The sequence below is a fragment of the Trypanosoma rangeli genome, assembly GCF_003719475.1.
Source record: "Trypanosoma rangeli strain AM80 chromosome Unknown Tra_15.4_contig_00066, whole genome shotgun sequence".
In the NCBI taxonomy this organism is placed as follows: domain Eukaryota; phylum Euglenozoa; class Kinetoplastea; order Trypanosomatida; family Trypanosomatidae; genus Trypanosoma; species Trypanosoma rangeli.
In genome coordinates this window covers 1-21,036 of record NW_021705808.1, presented here as the reverse complement: position 1 = coordinate 21,036, position 21,036 = coordinate 1, and the positions used below count along the sequence as shown (strand labels likewise).

The 21,036-nt window shown below is 48.3% G+C and overlaps 8 protein-coding genes across 8 annotated transcripts, besides 21 other annotated features; 7 read left to right on the top strand and 1 right to left on the bottom strand.

The window, feature by feature from the left end:
- Positions 1-119: 119 nt before the first annotated feature.
- Positions 120-167: a microsatellite.
- Positions 168-256: 89 nt separating this feature from the next.
- TraAM80_02766 (uncharacterized protein) lies at positions 257-1,402 on the bottom strand (the record flags this gene model as incomplete). Its single annotated transcript, XM_029379757.1, has 1 exon — positions 257-1,402. One exon carries the CDS (start codon positions 1,400-1,402, stop codon positions 257-259), a length of 1,146 nt encoding a protein of 381 aa, XP_029240448.1.
- Positions 1,403-1,443: 41 nt separating this feature from the next.
- Positions 1,444-1,461: a microsatellite.
- Positions 1,462-1,955: 494 nt separating this feature from the next.
- Positions 1,956-3,185, top strand: TraAM80_02765 (uncharacterized protein; the record flags this gene model as incomplete). Its single annotated transcript, XM_029379756.1, has 1 exon — positions 1,956-3,185. The coding sequence occupies one exon, from the start codon at positions 1,956-1,958 to the stop codon at positions 3,183-3,185; it is 1,230 nt and encodes a 409-aa protein (XP_029240447.1).
- A 409-nt stretch (positions 3,186-3,594) lies between these two features.
- Positions 3,595-3,629: a microsatellite.
- Positions 3,630-3,659: 30 nt separating this feature from the next.
- Positions 3,660-3,683: a microsatellite.
- Positions 3,684-3,727: 44 nt separating this feature from the next.
- Positions 3,728-3,744: a microsatellite.
- A 115-nt stretch (positions 3,745-3,859) lies between these two features.
- On the top strand, positions 3,860-5,308 carry TraAM80_02764 (putative protein kinase C substrate protein, heavy chain; the record flags this gene model as incomplete). The annotated part of the gene is made up of 1 exon (XM_029379755.1): positions 3,860-5,308. The coding sequence occupies one exon, from the start codon at positions 3,860-3,862 to the stop codon at positions 5,306-5,308; it is 1,449 nt and encodes a 482-aa protein (XP_029240446.1).
- Positions 5,309-5,648: 340 nt separating this feature from the next.
- On the top strand, positions 5,649-7,133 carry TraAM80_02763 (uncharacterized protein; the record flags this gene model as incomplete). The annotated part of the gene is made up of 1 exon (XM_029379754.1): positions 5,649-7,133. The coding sequence occupies one exon, from the start codon at positions 5,649-5,651 to the stop codon at positions 7,131-7,133; it is 1,485 nt and encodes a 494-aa protein (XP_029240445.1).
- A 538-nt stretch (positions 7,134-7,671) lies between these two features.
- Positions 7,672-10,287, top strand: TraAM80_02762 (putative protein kinase; the record flags this gene model as incomplete). Its single annotated transcript, XM_029379753.1, has 1 exon — positions 7,672-10,287. The coding sequence occupies one exon, from the start codon at positions 7,672-7,674 to the stop codon at positions 10,285-10,287; it is 2,616 nt and encodes an 871-aa protein (XP_029240444.1).
- Positions 10,288-10,557: 270 nt separating this feature from the next.
- Positions 10,558-10,575: a microsatellite.
- Positions 10,576-10,820: 245 nt separating this feature from the next.
- Positions 10,821-10,853: a sequence feature (A-rich).
- Positions 10,854-11,778: 925 nt separating this feature from the next.
- Positions 11,779-11,807: a sequence feature (A-rich).
- Positions 11,808-11,842: a microsatellite.
- Positions 11,843-11,892: a sequence feature (A-rich).
- A 74-nt stretch (positions 11,893-11,966) lies between these two features.
- Positions 11,967-12,000: a sequence feature (A-rich).
- Positions 12,001-12,094: 94 nt separating this feature from the next.
- Positions 12,095-12,156: a microsatellite.
- A 448-nt stretch (positions 12,157-12,604) lies between these two features.
- Positions 12,605-12,652: a microsatellite.
- A 345-nt stretch (positions 12,653-12,997) lies between these two features.
- Positions 12,998-13,026: a microsatellite.
- A 415-nt stretch (positions 13,027-13,441) lies between these two features.
- Positions 13,442-13,469: a microsatellite.
- A 167-nt stretch (positions 13,470-13,636) lies between these two features.
- Positions 13,637-15,256, top strand: TraAM80_02761 (nonsense-mediated mRNA decay protein 3; the record flags this gene model as incomplete). The annotated part of the gene is made up of 1 exon (XM_029379752.1): positions 13,637-15,256. The coding sequence occupies one exon, from the start codon at positions 13,637-13,639 to the stop codon at positions 15,254-15,256; it is 1,620 nt and encodes a 539-aa protein (XP_029240443.1).
- Positions 15,257-15,344: 88 nt separating this feature from the next.
- Positions 15,345-15,362: a microsatellite.
- Positions 15,363-15,451: 89 nt separating this feature from the next.
- Positions 15,452-15,489: a microsatellite.
- A 305-nt stretch (positions 15,490-15,794) lies between these two features.
- Positions 15,795-15,833: a microsatellite.
- A 50-nt stretch (positions 15,834-15,883) lies between these two features.
- Positions 15,884-18,724, top strand: TraAM80_02760 (uncharacterized protein; the record flags this gene model as incomplete). The annotated part of the gene is made up of 1 exon (XM_029379751.1): positions 15,884-18,724. One exon carries the CDS (start codon positions 15,884-15,886, stop codon positions 18,722-18,724), a length of 2,841 nt encoding a protein of 946 aa, XP_029240442.1.
- A 370-nt stretch (positions 18,725-19,094) lies between these two features.
- Positions 19,095-19,133: a microsatellite.
- Positions 19,134-19,205: 72 nt separating this feature from the next.
- Positions 19,206-19,262: a microsatellite.
- A 47-nt stretch (positions 19,263-19,309) lies between these two features.
- On the top strand, positions 19,310-20,596 carry TraAM80_02759 (uncharacterized protein; the record flags this gene model as incomplete). Its single annotated transcript, XM_029379750.1, has 1 exon — positions 19,310-20,596. The coding sequence occupies one exon, from the start codon at positions 19,310-19,312 to the stop codon at positions 20,594-20,596; it is 1,287 nt and encodes a 428-aa protein (XP_029240441.1).
- A 24-nt stretch (positions 20,597-20,620) lies between these two features.
- Positions 20,621-20,663: a microsatellite.
- Positions 20,664-21,036: the final 373 nt, after the last annotated feature.

Here is a 21,036-nt window from a genome sequence, read left to right as displayed (position 1 = left end):
GAATGGAAACATACACATACATAAAAAGAGAGAGAAAAAGAGAGATTATCATCAAAAAAAAAGGGGGCAGAAAAAATAAAGGAATAAAAAACCATAACCGACCTTTCCAGTAAAAAGATCAAAAATAGAAAAAAAAACAAACAAACCATACACACAGAAAAATAAACCCTTGGCTAAGAAAGTATTCGTTCTTTTCTCGTTCACTAAAGCGTTTCTCCTCTTGCTTCTGTATTTAAGTACTACTCAGACGCAGGTGTCAGGACCAAACATTGAGATCCTCCAATCTCTTTGGAAATGCGTAGAACCCTCCACTAGGTCTACCCTCCTCATCGTAAGGTCTTCCGTAATTCTGCAGCTTTTCTTTTTCTTCAGCGAATGCGAGATTCTCATCGATATAAAAACTCCCGCCAGAGAACGATTTGAACAAGAGTTTTCCTTTCTTGTCTCCATCATTTTCGGGTAATTGATACACCCCTTGAAATTTGTCTTCACCCCAATTACCAAAGCGTTTTTGCATCTCTTCAACACGCGAGAAGAACTTAGCGTGCTCACCCTTGTATGAAAGATTACATTCGTTATCCAAAATATCCAACATCTCATCAATGGGGATGTGTACAAGTGAATGATATTTTTTCAGTGAATCAGTTTTTTTGGTAAGTTCAGTGAGGCATTTTTGAACATAGCTCAAAGGGAAAAAACGATTGTAAGTAAAGTGCTGACCCAGTAAGTACATGAAATATTGGTGAGGTATTAACGGTGGTGCTATATACTGCAAGTGTAATTGATTCTGCGAAGGTGGAAAATTAAATCCAATAAGGGTGTGCTTTGCTTCAAGTAAATCCGAATCACGTAAAATAGAGGAGGTCCATTCAGGATCGGCAAGAAATTGTTCCCTGAACGCCTTGTGGGATGCATTCACTAGGGCCTGTACTATTTCAAGCCCCTCTTTTGGAGCCTGAAGGAGATAACGCCAATCTGGTATAAAATCCATTGTTGGAATGGCACAAAAATGCGCTGGTGAAAGCGCAAGCGGATCATCAAAGACAAGACACGACTCTGTTTCATATCGAATGGAAATTCGAAGCGGAAAGTGCCCACTGTCCTCTATACCAAGAACAAAGGCGGTGAATAAATTGGGCGTTTCCGTCACCTGAACATCATCCAGGGATGCATTACATCGGTTGCACGAGGATAGCGTCAAAGCACACGCCTTTTTACACCGGCGGCACTGTTTTATATTGCTAAAAAGTACTCGGTGTGCGCGCGGCCCCCCTTCGCGGGCAAAAAAATCTTGGACGTTTCCTCGCACAAAGGGGGCGTGATTTAAGACATGCGCTGCGGAGTCCTTGAAGAACCCAAGCCTCGGCCTTCCGAAGAACCAGTTTTCCCCCGCGCCGGCCATGGCGAGCACCTGGGGCGGACGTCAGAGAAGTGAGCGGCAACTAATAATAATAATAATAAAGAAAAAAAAAAGAAAGGGAATGGATTCAAAAAACAGCGGGCGGCATGGTGGCGAGGAGTGGTGCGGCGGCGCCCTGCGCCTGGGCCGCGCGGGGGGTCATGTCGTCCCGGCTTTTTGAGGCCCAGTCAGATAAGGCGGGTCCGGTCGCAATGGTGTGCGTGTGTTGCGCTGAATGCTTGGGGTGTGTCAGTGTGTCGGTGTCTACGCGTGTTGATGCCGCGTTTGGGGGGCGGGGGCTCAGTGTTGTCGAGGTTCTTTTTTTTTTGTGTTTACACGGGCGTTGGTTTAATGAGTATGTGTTTTTGCAGAAATATCTTTGGTTGTGCAATTTTCTTTTGCTACAAATTTTCTTTGATATTTACATACTGTTCTTGTTTTCCATTGTTTTTTTTTTCCATTTTTGTACTTTTTGTTGCCTGCTATTCATATATAACTAAACATTTTTTTTCTCTTGAATGATTGTTTTCATGTTTATTTTGCGTATGTAGTAGTAATGTCCCGTCGAAAGCCCAATCTGACATTGGCCGGTCCAGAGACCACGTTGCAAGTTCTTGATATGGGATTGGACTTCCGTTCCTACTTATCGCGTGTAGACGATGCAGGCCTCCCTGTTTTGGGAAATGTAATCTCTTATGAGGCTAGTAAAATACCAGATGTCTTTGAGCCTACAGTAGGATTACTTGTAACGATATTGCACATGTATACACAAAGCACTACCCCGGCGTCTGCTTTTGTTTGGCTTCAAGCTTACGAGGCCATTCAAAAGTTATATTTAGATCATGTAGATCAACAAAATCAGGAGTCCACAAGGTATGCTAATGAAGCACGCATGACTATATTAAACCATTTGTCCAGTGGTGGGGCGATTGACAGTAGTGGTCTTTGCGAGAAACTACTACTATTACTTGATCAGCAAAGTGGTATTCGTGGTGCACAGGCCCCATCTCAAAGAAAAGTTCCAAGAGAGCCAAAAGGCGCGTTTTGTAATCTTCATTTAGCGGATCAAAAGTGTTATCAGGATTTTGTTTGTAATCAGTTACATCTTCATGAGGTAGGCCCTGTCAGGCACCGGATTAATTTTTTTTTGAGATTGGTTGAAGTTTTAAAAGCCGAAAAACGTTCAAAAGTGGAAATACTACATAGAACAAAGGATTCTATGTTTTTTGCCCGCTACGGAAACAAGGTAACGGTTCAATGTCATGGAAAATGGATTCCTTTTTTTAAGACTGTCTATACAGACGGCAGGCTTGAGCAGGCCTTTCGAATACAGCAGTTTTCTTGTAACAATAATGGGTGTACCGATGAACACTGCAAAGGGATACATGTACAGGATCGCCGTGTGGTGTCATCGAGCAAACAGATGGATCTTCATAATCCTCAAGCTTTAGCTACCCAAATTGAAGAAGAGGCGCAGCGCCTTTTTTCATTAGTGAGTGTTTGTAAAAATCAGACATCAGAGGTGCCTCCTTCGCTTTCACTTTCATCACCCATGGTAACCATTGCTTCACCAACTTCAGAGCTTTGGAGAAATACCGTTCGAGAATATGTTCGTCAAACAGGAATACCGCAGTTACAGGCCGACGAATCGCTGCTTAGAACATTACAAGATGCAAATATCATTGGAACACCTGCTGCTTCAACTGAAAGTTTAACGCCCTTATTGGATGAACTTGACTTGCACGCGTTCAATACCACTAACTCTCCGTGTAACAACGATGGTTGAGCATTACTAGGGACTGTTTTCATGTATTTTGTGTTTTTTTTTTGCGAGTCGCAGCGAATAGTAATACTATACAGAAAGGATGGTGTGAACACAATTATGGCGAGAAAACTGCCGTTCTTGCTTTATTGTCGACCTAAAACTTGTTCGACAAAAAAAAAACAGAGCGAATAAAGAAAGACAAGTGGTGTATTGGAAAAAAAAATACGGGAAAAAAAACTCAAGAAAAAAGAAGAAAATTGAGACTGTAATGAAAGTGGGGAAAGCTGAGGAAAAAATGGAGATTTATTTAGATGTACTAAGCGATTATCGACTTTTCTGGGGGATTCCAGAAATGGTAACTTACAGTTCTATCTGGGGGCTGGATTTTTGTGGTCATCATGCCTCTTTTTTCTCTCTTCCTTATTGAAAAACAGCACCAAAAACACGAACACACACACACACACAAAAAAAAAGAACTTTATTCACGTATATGTGTTTTCTATTTTTTTTTTTTTCTTTGGTTTGGCCAGTGCATCATGCTTTGATTTAGCGTATTTTTGTTGTATATATATATATATATTTCTTGCTTTGCTTTCTTACGCAATTCTATGTGATGGAATCAGACGTATGACTCAATCCTATTAATAACAATAATAGAAAAGGAAGGTCTATTCAAGAAAAGACAAGGAAAAATAATGAAAAAGGACATGCTACTGTTGTTTGTTTTGGCATTGGTGTTGCCTAGTTGCACTGCTTTGGAGCCTTCTTATGGTGTTCAGGACGAATTTTTGGAACTTTTTTCTTCAGTGAGGCGTGAGGAACCTTTTGCTTGTTTGAGCGGTAATGCAACGATTATGGGTTATCAGGTTAATGACGATTATTGTGATTGCCCAGATGGGAGCGATGAGCCGGGTACCTCAGCTTGTACCACGCACTGGGTGAGGGTAAAATTCCCTGCCAAATGGGACTTCAAATGCAAAAATATTGGATTCATGCCAAGAGAAATTCCACATAACAGGATCAATGATGGAATATGTGATTGCTGCGATGGTTCTGATGAGTATTCTGGAATTACTGTCTGTCCCAACGTTTGTGCTGAGGCTCAGGCACTTGAGGAAAAGAAAAGATTAGAGGATGAACGAATCAAACAAGTGGGACTGCTCGAAAGGGAAAAAATGCTGTCACATGTAGCGGTAAACAGGGCAAATGATAAAGTTCAACTTGAAAATGAAACTGTGGAATTAGAAACATTGAGGAAGGCCATCGAGGAAAGCAACATGAAGCTTCCTCCTTTAGAAGAAAAAGAAAAAGAGGAGAAACAACGCTTACGTGACGCGTACAACGCAGCCTTTGAGGTTTGGAAAAATGAGCGCGAAAAAAATAAATCACGCAAATTGAATACCACAGTGAATTCGACTATGAGTTGTATTAGATGGAGCCAGTCTGGATATTGTGGCGACGAAGAGGAATTGCCTTTTAGTGACAAAGGTTGTGATGAGGTTATTTCATCTTCTGAAGCTGGCTTTTGTGAGTGTTCCAGAAACGAAGAGGACTCAAAAGTGGTTTATGATAAAGAATGTGGTCATGAGCCGCTGCAATGCTCGAGGATTTGTGAAGGGAACGTTGAGAGTGAAGAATCAGATACCGATCACTTTGACATGGATGATGGTTCTTTATTTCAATTGCCAGAGGCAAAAGACCTCCGTTCTGAGTTGAAAGAACTTCGTGAGAAAGTGGATAAGCTTTCATCCTCTGTGGAGGAGATTGGAAAACGATTAAACCGAAGTGTCAACACAGAGGACATTTTGAGAACCCTCAACAATGAATGTTTTACACTGGATGTTAATAGCTATACATACGAACTTTGCCCTTTTAAGGATACTCATCAGTACGATAAAGGGTCGAAACACGGTCCAAATATGGGCCAGTGGGAAAAGTTTGGCAATAATACATACTCCCTTTGGTCAAATACGGCGGATTATACTCACATGATATACGAGAATGGTGACCGATGCTGGAACGGAGTACAACGTATGACTGATGTTCATGTTATATGTGGTTCAGAAAATAAACTGACTCAAGTGGAAGAGCCATCTATGTGCAGGTACAGTATGGTGTTTCAAACACCCGCAGTGTGCGAATGAGTTATACCTGAAGAATGGTGCTACTGCGCAGTATTGCTAAGGGGAATCATAACATTTTTTTTTTAAAAAAAGATACAAAAATGGAAATAGAGTAGTAATATTCTTTTTTTTTTTTTTAATTATGACCTGAGTTTTCTACTCAATGGTTTACCTAAGTATATGGCTTTTTTTTTCTTGTGTGTTTGCTGGATTAAATTGAGCAGTATGTTTGTCGTAGGGAATAATAGCGGCAGGATTAGTTGGTGTTGCCTCATCAGGTGCTGCTTATAGATTTATATATACAACATTCACATACACGCGAAGGACACTAGCAAAAAGAGGCAATCTGACAAATAATAATATGTTGCTTCAGTACGCAGTAAATTGCGTCATACTGGCGCTTCTAATTTGTTTTGCGTTTGGTTATCAGATGCAGCGGAATAAGGAATTTAATAGTAGTCGATTTGAGTTGGCGGGTGCGTTGTTTGGCGCCAAAGGCATGTCTAATGAAGGTTTTAAGAAGGACATACAATCGATTGAGGACTTTTTGTCGACATTCAAAGACATTGTTAAGGCATATTATACATTGCCATTAACTGGTACGGGATTTTTTATGCATTACACAGTTGATAAGGACAACTCAACATCTATTCCTCCCGAGCTAGAGATAGCTTATTATCAGGAATGTTACGAGCAGGGAAAGTGCTCAAACACCTTTCATAAATCGTTTACTCTTCTAAAAGAGAACCCACTGGGACCATTTGCGCATCCAGAAGCCTTGATTAATGGAAGCGAATCCTGTGAACCACGTCGAGATATGGATGGGTCATACTACGTACCGTGCCGACAGTCCCCAATAGGGCAGCTCTTTGACCACCTCGTCAGCGTCAAGCTGACGTTTTCACTTTATTCGTTGGTTCGACAACCGAACGAGTCACCAAGTCCGAGACTGTGGTTTGTATCGTTTTTGTTTGAGTTGACTGGACATAGCTCCGTGATGACCATGAACGCTTCATTGAATTGTATTGATAGGCATGCCCCTGAGCGACTTCCCATAATGATTAGTTGTACGTTGTTTCCACTGGTCGTTTTTGGGTTTCTGCTTCGTATTCGTACATTTCCTCGTTTTTCAGCTTCCGTATATGAGATCTTTGGAATTCAGAAAGGTGGCATTGAGGATGTGCGGATATTTTCATCACGTTTTCACCGTAATGAGGGAGGCTGGCGTTGGTTAGGCTTTCTGTCGGATGGGGTTGTGTTGGCCTTTAGTATTGCGGCAATTGTAAGCCAGTTTTGCTCTGAAACCATTTCCAACCTGGAGCTGGCAGTAACGATACTTCTCGGATTTTCTGTACTCATAAGCTGCATTCGCTTGGTATCTATCTTGAGACTCTTTCCAAGTTGCTATATCATTATTGATAGCATTGTGACGGCAGGGCATCAGCTTGCGATGTACAGTGTAGCCGTTTTTTTTGTTCTGTTTGGCTATGCTTTTTGTGGTCACGTCGTCTTTGGAGCTTTTGGTGGCTACTTTGGAACGCTGCCCCGTTCCATCGTCACACTATTCTGTACGTCCTTTGGTGACAACATGATTGATACGTTTTTAGTTATGGACCAATCGACGTGCATTCTTCAGATGATTTTCGCTCGCATTTTTTTCGGCACCTTCATTCTTTTATTTATATGCACCGTTCTTAACGTGGCTTACAGCATCATTCAGGATTCCTACACATACACTGTGCGAATGTACTCAGCGTCACGCCGGGACGGCGGTCCAGAACAGTATAACGCAGTTGGCGTCAGCGCGGAGGAGTTAGCAGACTTTTTGGAAAAATTGCGGAAATAAGGACACACTCTGTGCGTTGTTAAACAATAGACGTCTTCCTTACTTTTTATGTTCGTGTCCCCCACCCCCATTTTTTTTTTTTTGCCTTTATCTCGTTTGGTGTGTCTGCGTGTACGTGTTCTTGCGTTGTTACTGGGGATCCTTCACAGCTTTTTACTTATGCAACGTGTATAGTATAGTTTCTTCAACGTGCATATGATCTTTCCAGTGTTATATGTATTTATTATTATTATTTTTGTAGTTGTTTACCTTACACATTGGACACTCACACACCTGCTCTTTCTCTCTCGCTTTGTCACTGCCACCGTTTGTGGTGAGTTTAACCATTGCTCCTCTTTCTCTCCTTTTTTTCCCCCTGTGGGTGACTGCAGTTTTTGGAACGAACCTGAACTCAATACGCACATAGAAGCAGGGACGCATTTTGTGTCTTGAAGGAGGCGATCAGCCAAGCAAACCTGTGACAAGGGGAACCACGAAGTAGCGGTTTTTCTCTCACTCTTCTTTTGAATTGAAATCAAAGGCGTGTGGGGACACGTTTATGTCGACAGGAGTTGAGGCGCATTGCTCACCAAGACGCTGGCCCATAGGTGGACGGCCCAGGGATACATACGGGCAGAGTCCGTTGAGGTCGTGGTACGCGGATACATTGGATCAGTCACGGACGGCCATATCTCCGCTAAGCCCGGTGCAGACTCGCAGCCCTGTCACGCATACGTGCCCGGAGGGCTTCACGCCGCGACGCACCTCTCCTGTTGTGGGTACCCGTGCTTCCCACCTCTCTGGAATTGGGCCGATGTCCCCCCGCTACGCCGTTGTCGCCCGTCGGCGATACCAAGTGATGACATCGGACTATCCCGTCCACCCACAAGCAGCATCTACGCGAGTGGCGACGACTCATGCCAGGGTGTTCTCTTCCACGCTTATTCGTTGTGGTGCGGCGGCGTCTCCTGCACGTTGTGCAGTAACCAATACAGCTTTATCCACGACAGTACCACACACGATGCATCAGTCTCCGCTACACGACGTTGTTGCCGCGTCACATCCCGTGTCGGCTCGCCAGCAATGTCTGCAGCAACCACAACAGCACAAACCAGCCGAATGGCAGCAACCCCTACGACACGCCACCGCTGGACAAAAGTTGCGAGGAACTCGAAGGGACGATGATTCTGTTGTGGCAAGAAGCGAAGATGTTCCAAACATGGATGATGTGATTTATGTACCAGTGAATACATTGAACCAAAAACCGCGTGCAAACAATGGAGTAAACGGGAGGATTGTGCACCAAATGAGGCATACCCAAGCAGAGGATGTCTCACGGCATGCTTCGATGGCAGCGGAACGCGTTCCGCAGCAAGTTACGCAAAGGGTTGTGACTCCCTCAGCCAACCGGGCACCGCGAGCGAGCTTGCGCGGCTCCTTGTATGCGTCACCGACAATGGATAACAGTTTGCGCGGGAGTTCACAACGCAGTGACTTGAATATTACGCTTAACCGAGAGTTACCCATTCACGAAAGCTTGTGTATTCCTGCGCACCGCAAAGCGACGTCTGCAGTGACCGCGAATTGTATGTATTCATCTCTGTCTTCAACAACTGTGCATAGATGTCTTAATGGCAGCTCTGCTTCAAAGGTGTTATCTCAGCCAATAACGGCTCCGGGAAGCACCACACCAGGCACAACGCCTGTGCAAAGTGACGAATCCAGCCGCAGCAGCACAGGCACATTGAATCTGTCTCATCGTCATTCACGAATAACTTCTTTCGTTCGAGATGGACACTTCTCTTTTGTTTCCGCTCGGCCTCTTCTTCAACAGTTTGTGCAGCGCTGGCGTAATCACTACGAGGAAAACAAGAATGCATACTGCGAGGGCGGGTACATGACCGTCACACCAGGCAAAAAGTTAAACTCTCGCTACGTGGTGGTCCAAAAGTTGGGTTGGGGTGAATTTAGTACGGTGTGGCTCACGTACGACACAATGCACAAAACACTTGGCAAACCGCACCAGGCATTTGTGGCGCTAAAAATTGCCAAATGCGATAACACAGTCTCGTGGAGTACGCAGTACGAGATCAATTTACTCCGCTACATTGGGGAACGAGCGTCGCCCACGGTCTCACTCACTAACCTCGTAGACTACTTTGAGGTGCCCGGCCAGTATGGGTCGCATGTATGCATGGTCATGCCATTGCATGGCTCGAATCTTCTCAGCATCATTGATCAGATGAAGGCGAAAAAGCGACAGCGGTCACCGCAGGAGATTTGTTTGATCAAGGAAGTTGTCGCTTCAATTCTTTTAGGTCTTGAGGAACTGGATGGGTTGGATATCATTCATACAGACATCAAACCGGAAAATGTCCTTTGCTCTTCACCAGATCTGAAAGTGATGGACGTGATTGAAACCTTTTGCCGACGTAACAAGGAGCGCTCCTCCATGGTGCCGTATGAAACAGTGCGAGAAGCTATCGCACGCGGGGATCCAAATCATCTTGTGTATATTGCGGATTTTGGTCTCTCCGTGGCCCTGAAACCACCCACCGAGGGAGCTGCATTACATGAGTCGAGTAACTCCCAGTCATTGTTGAAAAGTCTGATTGGGCAGAAGCGAGAGTTCCCTGTGGAGAAGTCGGGTACAGTGACAAATCTACGGGGGACAATGATTCAAACTCGTGAGTATCGTGCCCCGGAGATTATAATTGGTCTAGACTTTAACACACGTACCGACTTATGGAGTGTCGGATGCATGGTGTTTGAGCTAATCACGGGGGACTTTTTGATGGATCCCAAGCGTCGCACAAAGAACGAGCGGATGATGGACGTTGAACATCTGGTAATGATGATGCAACTCCTGGGGCCTGTCCCGGAGGATATCATTCGTCTTCGCACACAACGAGATCCTAAGCGTCCCCCACCGAGGTATATTCATCGCTACTTTAATGAGAGTGGTCGGTTTATTTACGCCGACAGGTATCGCCTTTACCCACGTCGACACTTAGACAGGGAATTGGAGGCGTTTCTGCCCACAGATGAGGCCAAGCGCGCTGCGGATTTCATCATGCGTTGTTTGTCATCGTATGACCCGGTATTGCGCCCCTCCGCGCATGACATGTTCACCCATGAGTGGCTGTCGGAGGTCATGGGCCAGCGGAAGCACTGAACCTTGATTTTCCTCTTTTGTTGTTCTTGTTCCCCACCGCGCACGACCCACCCATTGCCTGCGGTGGGGCGGAGGCTAGGAGCGGGGGAGATCAAAAGGTAGAGGGAAAACGAAACAAAGGACAAAAAAAAAGTGAAAAACCTCATAATGCCGTATCAATCAGTAAGAGCAAAGGTGAAGACAGATTACACGTCAAATATGTTTTAGGCAGCGTTAGCGTGCTGTGAGTGGCCGCGTCGGTATGTTTAGATGTATATGTGTGGATGAACGGGTGGTGGTGGTGGTGGTTAAAGGCATGCAAACGCATGGGCGCACATCGGCAAATGCAGGAATAAATAAACGGAGTACCGCTGACGAACATGGGGAGGAGAGAATTGTGTCATTGGGGAGGGGATGCAGCCTCGGGATTAGTGCCCCTGATCGCCTAAACACTGACAGTTAGGTATTTTGCATTACTCAACGATGTGTGTCAGTGTGGGGTGAAGTTCAGCTTACTCACGTACCCGACCTTTTCCATCGTATTTTGCCCCTCCTTATTTTGTTCTTTTTTTTTTTGTTTTTGTTTTGCTTACTACCATTAAATGATGAATCACTTTATTTTTCCTCTTCTTTTTTTTCTGTATCCCGGTTTGCGCTTTTGAATTCTGCCATGCCTGTGAAGGCGGCCCCCATCAGTTTCGATGCGTTTTTTTTTTTTCTGCTTCATTGCTGGGGACCCGTCATGCTGCATCCACACATATGTTTCTTCTGCAAGCTTTGTCAAAACCTTTTTTTTTTTTTTGCGTTCTCTTCCTCGCTTCATGCGTGGGAGGGATATATTGGAGCTGGCATAGGCGGAGTCGGTGTCTGTGGGGGTGGGGGAATGGTGATGTGATTTGTTTTTTTCTACAGTGCCAATTCATATGACAGTATGCATGTGACAGGGACGGTGTTAGTGGGGCGGGGTGCTTTGCGTGTATGCATGTATAGGCACAATTACACACGTAGGCACGTCATCAGACCCCTCGACGTATTTAGTGCTCGTCTTTTTTGTCTCTGTGTGTGTGTCATTATTTGTTTGTGTAGATGCAGCTGATCCTCTTCATTTAATTCAGCTCCCGTTTCCCCTTCTTCCTCCAACACACACTGAGAGGGGTGAGGAGAGAGGGACAAAGCGAGAGGTGTATGTGCAAATGGTGCTGTGTAGAGGTACCTGGTTTTCTTCAGGGAAGAGAGAACGCCGCCACGTAAGCTTTACTACCCCACGTCACTCTCTTGAAGCGCACGTCTGCACAGGCGCAGAGGAAAACAATCAAAAACAACAACTAAAAAATGAAAAGAAGAAGACACCTTTCAAGAAGAAGAACAAAAAAAAAACGGCAGCTGCATTGATGCTGACAATAATAAAGGTGAATTCCTTGGGCTACGAGTATGTTGGAGGGCGAAATGAAAATACGGAGCTGAAGGGAAAGCGGGATGTGCCTGGGGATGAATGATGCGTCTCATAATACATTTTTTGTCTGTTTGTTTGTCTGTTTGTTTGTGTGTGTGTGGTGTGTGTGTGTGGTGTGTGTGTTTTTTTTTGTATGTATGCTTTGTTATTGATTCTTATTGTTTTTTTTTTTGGATTCTCTTCCTGTTTTATTGGGGCCCTATTTGGGCCCCAAATCTTTTTTCCACCCTGCGAGAATGGGCTTCCGTTTTTATTGTTCTTACTGTTTTTTTTTTTTTTTTGCGTGTGCGCGTACTTTTACCCTTCCCCACCCCCGCTGCGTGTGCGTGGTCTTCGTTGACTGATATTGTACTTGGTAGATGCCAGTATATGTACATATATGTATGTATGTGTAGTAATGTGCATGTATGATATACCTGTACGTACGTGGTGTGTGTGGCTTTGGCAGGAGGCACTCTCTTGCGTCTTGTGGGCCGCACAACGAGGTTGGACGGGAGTGGGAAGGCGAGGAGGAAATAACCGACTGCCGTGACTCCACTTGGGATGACGTTGGAGTGGAGGCCGTAAGCGATGAGGTGCCAAACAATAACAAAATCCCACACACATACACAGGTAGATCTTGCTCACTCACAGTATCTGTTCACATATGTGTGAATATACGCATATGTGTAATGTATATCTCTCTTTTTCTCTGCGTGTGCGTTGGTGTGCGGGTGGGTGACTGGCGTTGCCTTGCACTGCGTGCGTACACAACGAGATGGGGTGTGAGGGAGAGAGCGTGCGATTGAAAGCTGGGGTGAAGGTTGAGGAGGTGGGGGATCGTACGTGGAATGTGCGTACGAATGTATATATCTGTAGGGGAGGGGGGAGTACAACAACGGGGGGAAAAAAAAAGAGATAATTAACTAAAAGAAAAAGGAAAAAAAAAAAAAACGGAATTTGGCCGAAGGGGAACTACTACTCGCACCAATTCCTTCTGTGCGGGTGCTCGGTCCCCCACTTTTTTTACTCTCAGTTCCCCTCCTCCCTCCCCCCTTTTGCCCTCTCGTTTCTTCGATTCCACGCGTTCTCGCCGCTTCCCGCTTATTACCATCTTTCCATTTCTCTCTTCTTGTTTCTCACACGTTGCTGATCGCTGCGATTTGCTACGTATGCTTTACGTGGTCCGCCCAGTTTTGCATGAGTGATAGCGCCGGTAGTGTGTGCTTTTTTGTGTGTGCGGGTGCGGTGATGCCCCCCACCCACTCAAACGGAGAAGGGCGAGGAGTTGGTGAGCTCTTTTTTTTTTTTGTTTTTATTTTTTATTTCCTCTCTTCGGCCTCTGCCTTTGTTTGCATGCACGTAGTTAGTGTGGGGGAAGCCCAAGAAATTGTGGTCGTGCCTGAGCGGGGGAGAGCGGTGCCCGTGCTTTTTTTTTGTTTTCCCGCGCGCGTTGTTGCGTGTGCGTGCTTGTGTTGTGTGGAGGAGGAAATAGCGATGTAGAAAGCAAATGATAGTAATAATAACGTTTTTGTTGCATGCGCTTCCTTACGAGGGTGCCACGCAAAATGGAGTGGGGATAATAAACACAATTCCGGATTCCACCAGACTACATCTGGCGCGCTTGTGTGCATGTTGTTTGGCGTTATGAATTTACGTTTGTTTTTTGCACTCCCCATGTTTTTATTTTCTCCCCGTTTATATGCCGTGGTGCTTTCACTCTTTGCGACCTCCACAACATGCGAGCGAGAGAGAGAGAGAGAGGGAGGGATTAGGGGGCACACGTGAGCAACTGCGTGTGTGTATATCCTTCTCTCTGCTGATGAAGCCTGTTTGTCACTCGCGCTGTTTTTTTTCTTTTTTTTTGTTGCGGGATGGATTTTGAGTTCTGCACAGCGGCAACGACAATAAGCGTCACCCCTGCGTGTGTGTGTAGTGATGGACTTGGATGGCGGTTTTCATCATGAGCGGGACGAGCAGATTATTCCCAAGGTCCTCTGCTGCATGTGTGGCCTGCTGATCGACAGCAACCCCAGCAACATGTGCCCCAGCTGTCTACGTTCACACGTTGACATCACCGAGTCGCTGCAAAAGGAATACATCATCGTGTACTGCCCGGAGTGCGCCCGCTACCTGCAGCCCCCGCAGTATTGGAGCCGCGCAGAACTGGAAAGCCGCGAGTTGCTCACCATTTGCCTCAAACGTATTAAAGGGATGAGTCGTAACGTGTTTAAGCTAGTGGATGCGAGCTTCATATGGACGGAGCCACACTCAAAGCGTCTTAAGGTGAAGCTTGTGCTACAGAAGGAGGTGCTGAGCAACATTGTCATTCAACAGGCCTGCATCGTGGAGTATGTGGTGCTATGGCAGCAGTGCCCAACCTGCCAAAAAGTGGCAACGGGGCAACCACAGTGGGATGCGTGTGTGCAGGCACGACAAAAGGCTACACACAAGAAGACATTTCTTTTTCTTGAGCAACTGATACTGAAGCACAAACTGCATGAGAGTTTTATCCGCGTTGAGACTCAACCAGATGGTTTGGATTTCTTCTTTGCTCATAAGAGTCATGCACTGAATTTTTTGGAGTTTTTAAGCCGTAATAGCCCGATAACACGTCGCGATGCCGTACAGCTGGTGTCGCACGACAGCAAGAATAGCACAGCTGTACAACATCATACGTTTTCGATCGAAATTGCTCCAGTGTGTCGTGAGGACCTTCTCTTGCTTCCGTACCAAAACTACTACCTGAAACTTGGTGGGCTGGGACCGCTGGTACTTGTACACAAGGTATACAGCAGCATCGTGTTGCTTGATCCTAAAACGTTGCGTGCCGGTGAGTTTACGGGGCAGTTCTACTGGAAGAAGCCGTTTTTCTCCATCATGAGCTCCCGCGAACTGACGGAGTTTTACGTTTTGGAATGCACCCCTACCGGTGTCACAAACGGCCGCTACCAACTCGGTATTGTGACCGTCTGCTTGTCCTCCGAGGTGGGCCACGGGCGCGAGTGGATTGTGACTTCCCACCTCGGTGGTCTACTGCAGCCAGGCGACCTTGCGATGGGGTACCTGCTCGAGGGGAAGAACTTCAACAACGAGGAGTGGGACAGCCAGCGGTACAAGCCGGAACAACTCCAGGACGTGGTGCTTGTGCGGAAGCACTTCCCCGCCCAAAAGGCGCGTCGCCACAGGCGGGTGTGGAAGCTGAAGCATCTGGACGTCCTGGACCCTGTCTCCGCGGGACGCAACGCCAAACACCAGGAGGAACTCGAGGGGGAGCGGCGCGAGTTCGAAGACGAGCTTGAACGTGACGCAGAGTTCCGTCGCGACGTGCCCATCTACAAGATGTCGGAGGCCGAGTTGGCTCAGCGTGCAGAAAGGAGCGGCAACGGTGACAGGGGGGCTGATGCCGAAGAGGACGCGGATAATGAAGTGCCAGAGATTGCACTTGAGGAGATGCTGGACGAGCTTAGGATTGAGGACGATGTACTGGATGATGCAGGCGATGACGCGGAAAACGTGAACTCAGAGCACCCAAATAAGAAGCAACGGGTGGGGTAGGTGGCGGGAACGGGTATGACAACTTGTCTGACGCGTTTATGCTTCTCCTTTCCGTCACATTCCGTGCTTTTTTTTTGCCATTGCTCTCTGTGTGTGTGTGTGTGTGAATGAGTTCCTTCTTTTTCTCCTCATCCCCAGGCATTTTTTGAGGTCTCATGCGTTTTGCTTCTCCTGTAACGCCGCTGCATTATTCATAACAAACAAAAAAAAAACAAAAAAAAACAATGAAAGAATGAAACAGTGAAGATATTATTATAACACACTTCATTATTAAAAAAAGGAAATACATAACTTGCACTGTCAGTCTTTTTCTCTTACTCGCTTTGTGTGTGTGCATGTGTTCCACCCTCTTTTGCATTTTTCCACGCGTTACGTTCGTGGTTGCGTGTTTATTTACTTCTCCGCTCACTTGATGTGCTTGACGTTTTCCCAACCCTCTCTCTTGTGGGATCTCCTGTGGACGCTGCGGCCACACCCAAAACACATACGCACGCACGCACTTTTTTCGTTTCGTTTGAACGTGTTGTACGCTGCCGTGAATAAAATTATGATATCTAAATAATAATAATAAAAAAAAAAGGTTGCTGTCCCTGCGGTTGTTTCTTCACGATGCGGGGCGTGGCCTCGATGGTTGCACGGCTACATGAGCGACTGCTTGTGGCGCCGATGACGCCCTCGACGGCGGCGGAGGTGTTGTGCACCGAGCACCCCTGCGCGGACACCGGCGTCACCGCACATTTGGTAAACTGCCTGGAGGGCAACGGCATTCTTCTGCCGCTACCGGCGGTGCTGGCGCTGGTGCGTTGTGGGTACCGTCATGTGCCGGGGTCGGACCACCACGCGGCTCTGAGGAGTCAGTGGGCCCCCATGGAGGAGACACTTTTCACCGCGCTTTGGATTCGGTTGCGGAGGCTGCGGACGGAGGAGGGCACCGCGTGGGGCCATGTGCTGCCATTCCACTCCGGCGTGAAGGCCACAACGGGGCATGAAGGATGTGGGTTGCATTCATCGAACGCACTTTTACAGACACTGTCGCTTTTGGTGGATGTGGCAACTTTTGTCCATCACTCCTCGCTCTCTTCAAAGGCGCGTCGTCTGCATCTTTTGGCGGATGCCGTTTTGCCGGCGATGCGTCAGATCGAAGGGGTCTGGCATCACTTAAATGAACCGAATGCACCTGTTGCCGTCCCACCGGGGCAGCTTCAGGAAATACGGCAGCTGGCCGGGAAGTGCCTGCGCTTGTATGGGAAATACATCCTCTCATTTCATCTTGTCTTGTCTGAGATGTTGTTTGCTGGCATTTCAGCATTGTCACAGACGTTGCAAGACAGCACCCGGGATGCGGCATGTGTAACGGCTCCTACAGTGTTCAATGCGTTATCCGAGATGCGGGAAGTGCTGGTGGGTTCTCTTAGTCGCACAGAGTGTGAGCGGCCGTACTTGGCCGGATCAATGGAGCGCTGGATGGAGTTCGTGGTGCAACTCGCGGAAGTCTTTACATCGGAGGTTACGTTGCAGCTGAAACGTGTTCATGCTGATGGTACTGCAGCGAATTTTCACGAGCTCCGCGCCCTACACGTGGAGGCGCTGAATACGTTTTCAATTCTACTTGTAACTTATCACCGCCGTGTTGCAGTGGAGTCGATGCCGGCGGCGTGCGGCGGCATCTTGGAGAAAGGCCTTGGTGTGTTGCGGCAACTGCTGCGGCTGCTGATCTTGCGACACAGTAACACAACGACGCCCTCATTCTCCTTGCAGTTGAGCTCGACCCGCAGCAGTGACACTGGGGACTACGCGTTGACGGTGAGGGCGTGGTGCGCGTGCTGTGAGGCGGCTCAGGTGCTGTATGCGTTCTCTGTTTCCTGTGAGAACTGCAGCGGGGCCAACGAGCATGACGACGCTGAAGTGCGCTCTGCCCTTTTGCGTCATGCCCTGCACCGCCTCATCTTCTTGCGTGCCAGTGGCGTTGGTGACCATACTGTGCCGCCAATCACGTTTTACTTGACGCTTGTGCGAGCGCTGCGTTCATGGCGGGGTGCGCCGAGTGCCACGGAGTGCGTTTCAACGAGCGCGTTGTGGGATGCCGCACGTGCCACGTTGCCGGGCAGTCTTGCCGCGTCGCCGCCTCCCGTCAGGCTTGTGGTTTTATTTTTGGAGGAGCTGTGCGACAGTATGGCTCTCAATGTCCCCGTGACACCGAAATTAGCATCGCCCCGCATAAGGAAGGAAGCGGCTGTGGTGCAAGCGGCTAGGCGCGCGATGTGGGGTAACTGCCTGAGCCACGTGAATGACAGACTTAATCTGGGGAACACTGCCAACTTGGACGATGACGTCGCCTTTGCCCGTGGCATGTTGCACATTGGTGCAGCAGCCAATTCGGTGCAGGCAGGTGCGGTTGTTGGTCTCTTTGAGAATCATCTCTTTCTTCTTGGCCGACTCCGTGACATTTTGCTGCCTGTGGAACGTGGCATGCGTCTTTGCCTTGATGCCGTGAAGGATCTGCAGGGGGAGGTGCGCAGCAACAGGAAGGTAGAAGAAGAGGACGAAGATGATGAGAACGACTATCGAGCGATTCTTTCTGGTGGGGCGTATTGGTTTGTGTGCGAGGCATGTCTGAGTGGGCGGCTCTGGCACAAGGCGGAAGACGTCATCGCGGGCTCCTCACGGGGCAGCTGCCACTGTGTGTTGCGCTACCGCGGCACCGCCGACATTGTTACTGCCTACGTGGAGTTCTTTGTCCCTGTGCTCGTGCACGGCCGGAAGACGACATGTGGCTCGAACCCGCTAGAGGAACCGTTTGTTGCTTTACGGTCTCTGTATATGTACAAGACAGTTTTTTCTTCTGCAGCTGCTGTGGCTGCAGTGGATCATGGTGAATTGAATACATCTTTGCAGGATACAAACGACACGGCGCCCTCGTTCACATCAGCCGTTTCATTTCTTATTGAATGTCATCAACAACTTCTTCTGCTCCCACCAGGCAGTGTATTGCCGTCGCATGCATGCCGAATATTGCGCGCCATGTTTGCGGTATCACCGCATCTCTTTGTATGTGTGCCGGAACTTTCACAGTTTCTACTGCACCGCCTCTTTGAGAGACCTACAAGGACCGTTGCTGCAGCAGCTGCTACCGTGATGAAGGACACCGTCATCTGGAAGGAGGCTGTGCGTGAGGGCGCATACAGTCTCATTGAGTTGGCTGACCCACGTGAGCTGTGGGAGATGCTTCTCTGGACATGCGCGGCGAAGATTGCTCGACTGAGCGTTTGCTTTCCATCTGGCGTGCACGGCTGTGGTGCTGAAAACGGCTCTGCTCTCTTGTCAAGGGCCGCCTCAGACGTTCGATTGGACGAAGATGCTGAGGAGACGCTCCGCCTGCTGTACGGCATGAATGATGACAGTGACGACATCTTCTTCACAGCAAGACGGCAAGTGCTGCGGCGGGCGCTTCAGTTATTGCGGGGCTGACGAGGAGAGGGGGAGGTTGGGGGAGTTGTCCTGCTCTCCGCACAGCGACGGGGATGCCATTTGCTCCCGGTTTCCCTCGGACGTCGTTCATCGCACTTTTGTTTAAACACGCCTATGTCTTCCTGTGCCTTCCTCTCCCTCTCTCCCTTTCTCTTGTTTTCTTTTGTTTACACTTCACTCTCCTTGTCGCGTCCCTAATGATGGCTTCGGGTTGTTGTTTTGTTATTTATTTATTTTTGTGCGGAAGCTTCTTGTGTCGTGCCTCGCTCACGCGCCGCCCCGCTTTCGGCCTCCCTCCACGCACGTCTGACCCGCCATCTGCCTGTGTGCCTGCTGCAAGCCATACCCGTGACGCTGCTACGAGTGCCGTTTTTCGTTTTGTTTTGTTTTGTTTTTGTTTTTGTTTTGTACGTTGCGTTGGGCGTACCTCACATGTATGCTTCGCTGCCGTAGGCGCCTTTCGGACACGGTGGCGAGTCGGAAACAACACGCAAACCAAAAAAGAAGAAAATCCAAAACAAACAAACAAACAAAAAAAGTGGAGAAAAAGTAGGCGGGTGGGCAACGGGGTAGTCGACTGCGTCCATGTCTCTCCCTACCAGACGCAGGAGTCGCGCTATCCTTGCTCCGCATGTACTCAACCCCTACGAGGAGGATGAGGAGATAAGTGCGGTGCATCGCAAAAGTCGCGGTCTTGACGCCGTCTCTTCCGCGCCACCACCACCGCGGCGTGCGCCGTCAGGGGCATTGAGGCATCAAAAAGTGCCGTCGCCGATACGTGTGCCGCGTACACGTGCGCCGAGGCCCTCGAAAACCGTCGTGAGGGTTGATGCAGACGCTGTTAGTGTGTCAACTGTTGCTGACCCTGTGACAACCGTGGCGTCGTCGGCACGAGATGCCTCTTGCCGTGAAACACAGCGGCCGTGCTCCGCGCCGTCGGTTCAGCACACACGTCACGCATCGCTCTCCACACATGACGTGGATCACCGGAACGCGGGCACAACGCGTGAACTGAGTGATGTAGGCAGTGCTAGGCGCGACGGTGATGATGCGGCGGAGGCGCATCCCTCACAAACTGAGCCACAAGGCCACCATTGGCACACACCGTTTGTCGTTCAAAGTGCAGTCACCCAAGATAATCCCTTTCGCACTCAGACATTTGAGGCCTTCTGCTGCGCTCCAGATTACACTGCACCAGCGGATTACCGCATCTACCAAGGTGACAACGTTGCATCCATGGGATATCAACGCACAACGGAGGGAGAATTGCGCGAACAACGTGTTGTTGATTCTTATTCTCTCAGCCGATTAGGTTCCACCACATTCTCTCTATCCAAATACCTCGTCGTTGGGGCTGTCTTGGGAACCCTGCAGTCAGGCGACTGGTTTTACAAGTGGACTCAGCGTGGACGGGTGCATGAACGGTATGTTTGGCTGGATGTGCAGCGTCATTCACTGCTGTGGGGTCCGAGTCCACGCCCGGCATTTATTTTTCTCTCGCATCTACGGATAGAATTAATCATCGATGTACGCCCGGAATGCATGTTTGACGAGGCAACACAGCGCACGTTTTATCGTATTTTTTTAGTAACCGAACAACGCACCGTTGCGTTTGCCACGGAGGTGCGCGATAAGTTTGATGTCTGGTTTGACGCACTACAAAAAATTGTTTTGGCCCACAACTCTTCACGACAGTGGGGCCAACTCTGGGGGTCGTCAAGCGCGGGGGAGGCGGCAGCAGCGGAAGGCAGGTGGATCTCTCGCTGCAGCCCGGTACATGCCGTCTTGCACGGCAATGCATCCATCGGGCAGCTTGCGGGAAACGAGAATGCCATTAGCCACCCGCGCACTCAGGTCCTGCCAAGTGACTAGAGGAGAGGGAGAAAGGGAGACGAGGGAGGAGGAGGAGGAGGAGGAGGAGGAGGAGGAGGAGGAGGAGCAAAGCAGCATGCAGGAGCATGGAACAGAATTAGAGTGTACTGTGGCAAGCGGCCAAGAGTTAGAGGGACGCATATACATGTAAATATGCGTCTTTTTGCATCTATATCTTCGAGGATGATGGCGGGGCGGCGAGGGGTGCATGAGAGAGGGCCACGTGGGACGTGAGCCCTTCGATTCACTTTTGTTGGCTCACAGTATCTTTACCGATGCCACATCCATCATCAACTTATTTTTCTATTGTTTTTGTATTCGTTCCTATTGTTTGGTGTTATTTCTTGACCTGATGGCAAGGCTCGCCCTCTTCCTACGTGCGCTTCTGGAACGTACGGTGCGCATCAAGAAACAGTCGAGGGTAGAGAGGCATGAACGAA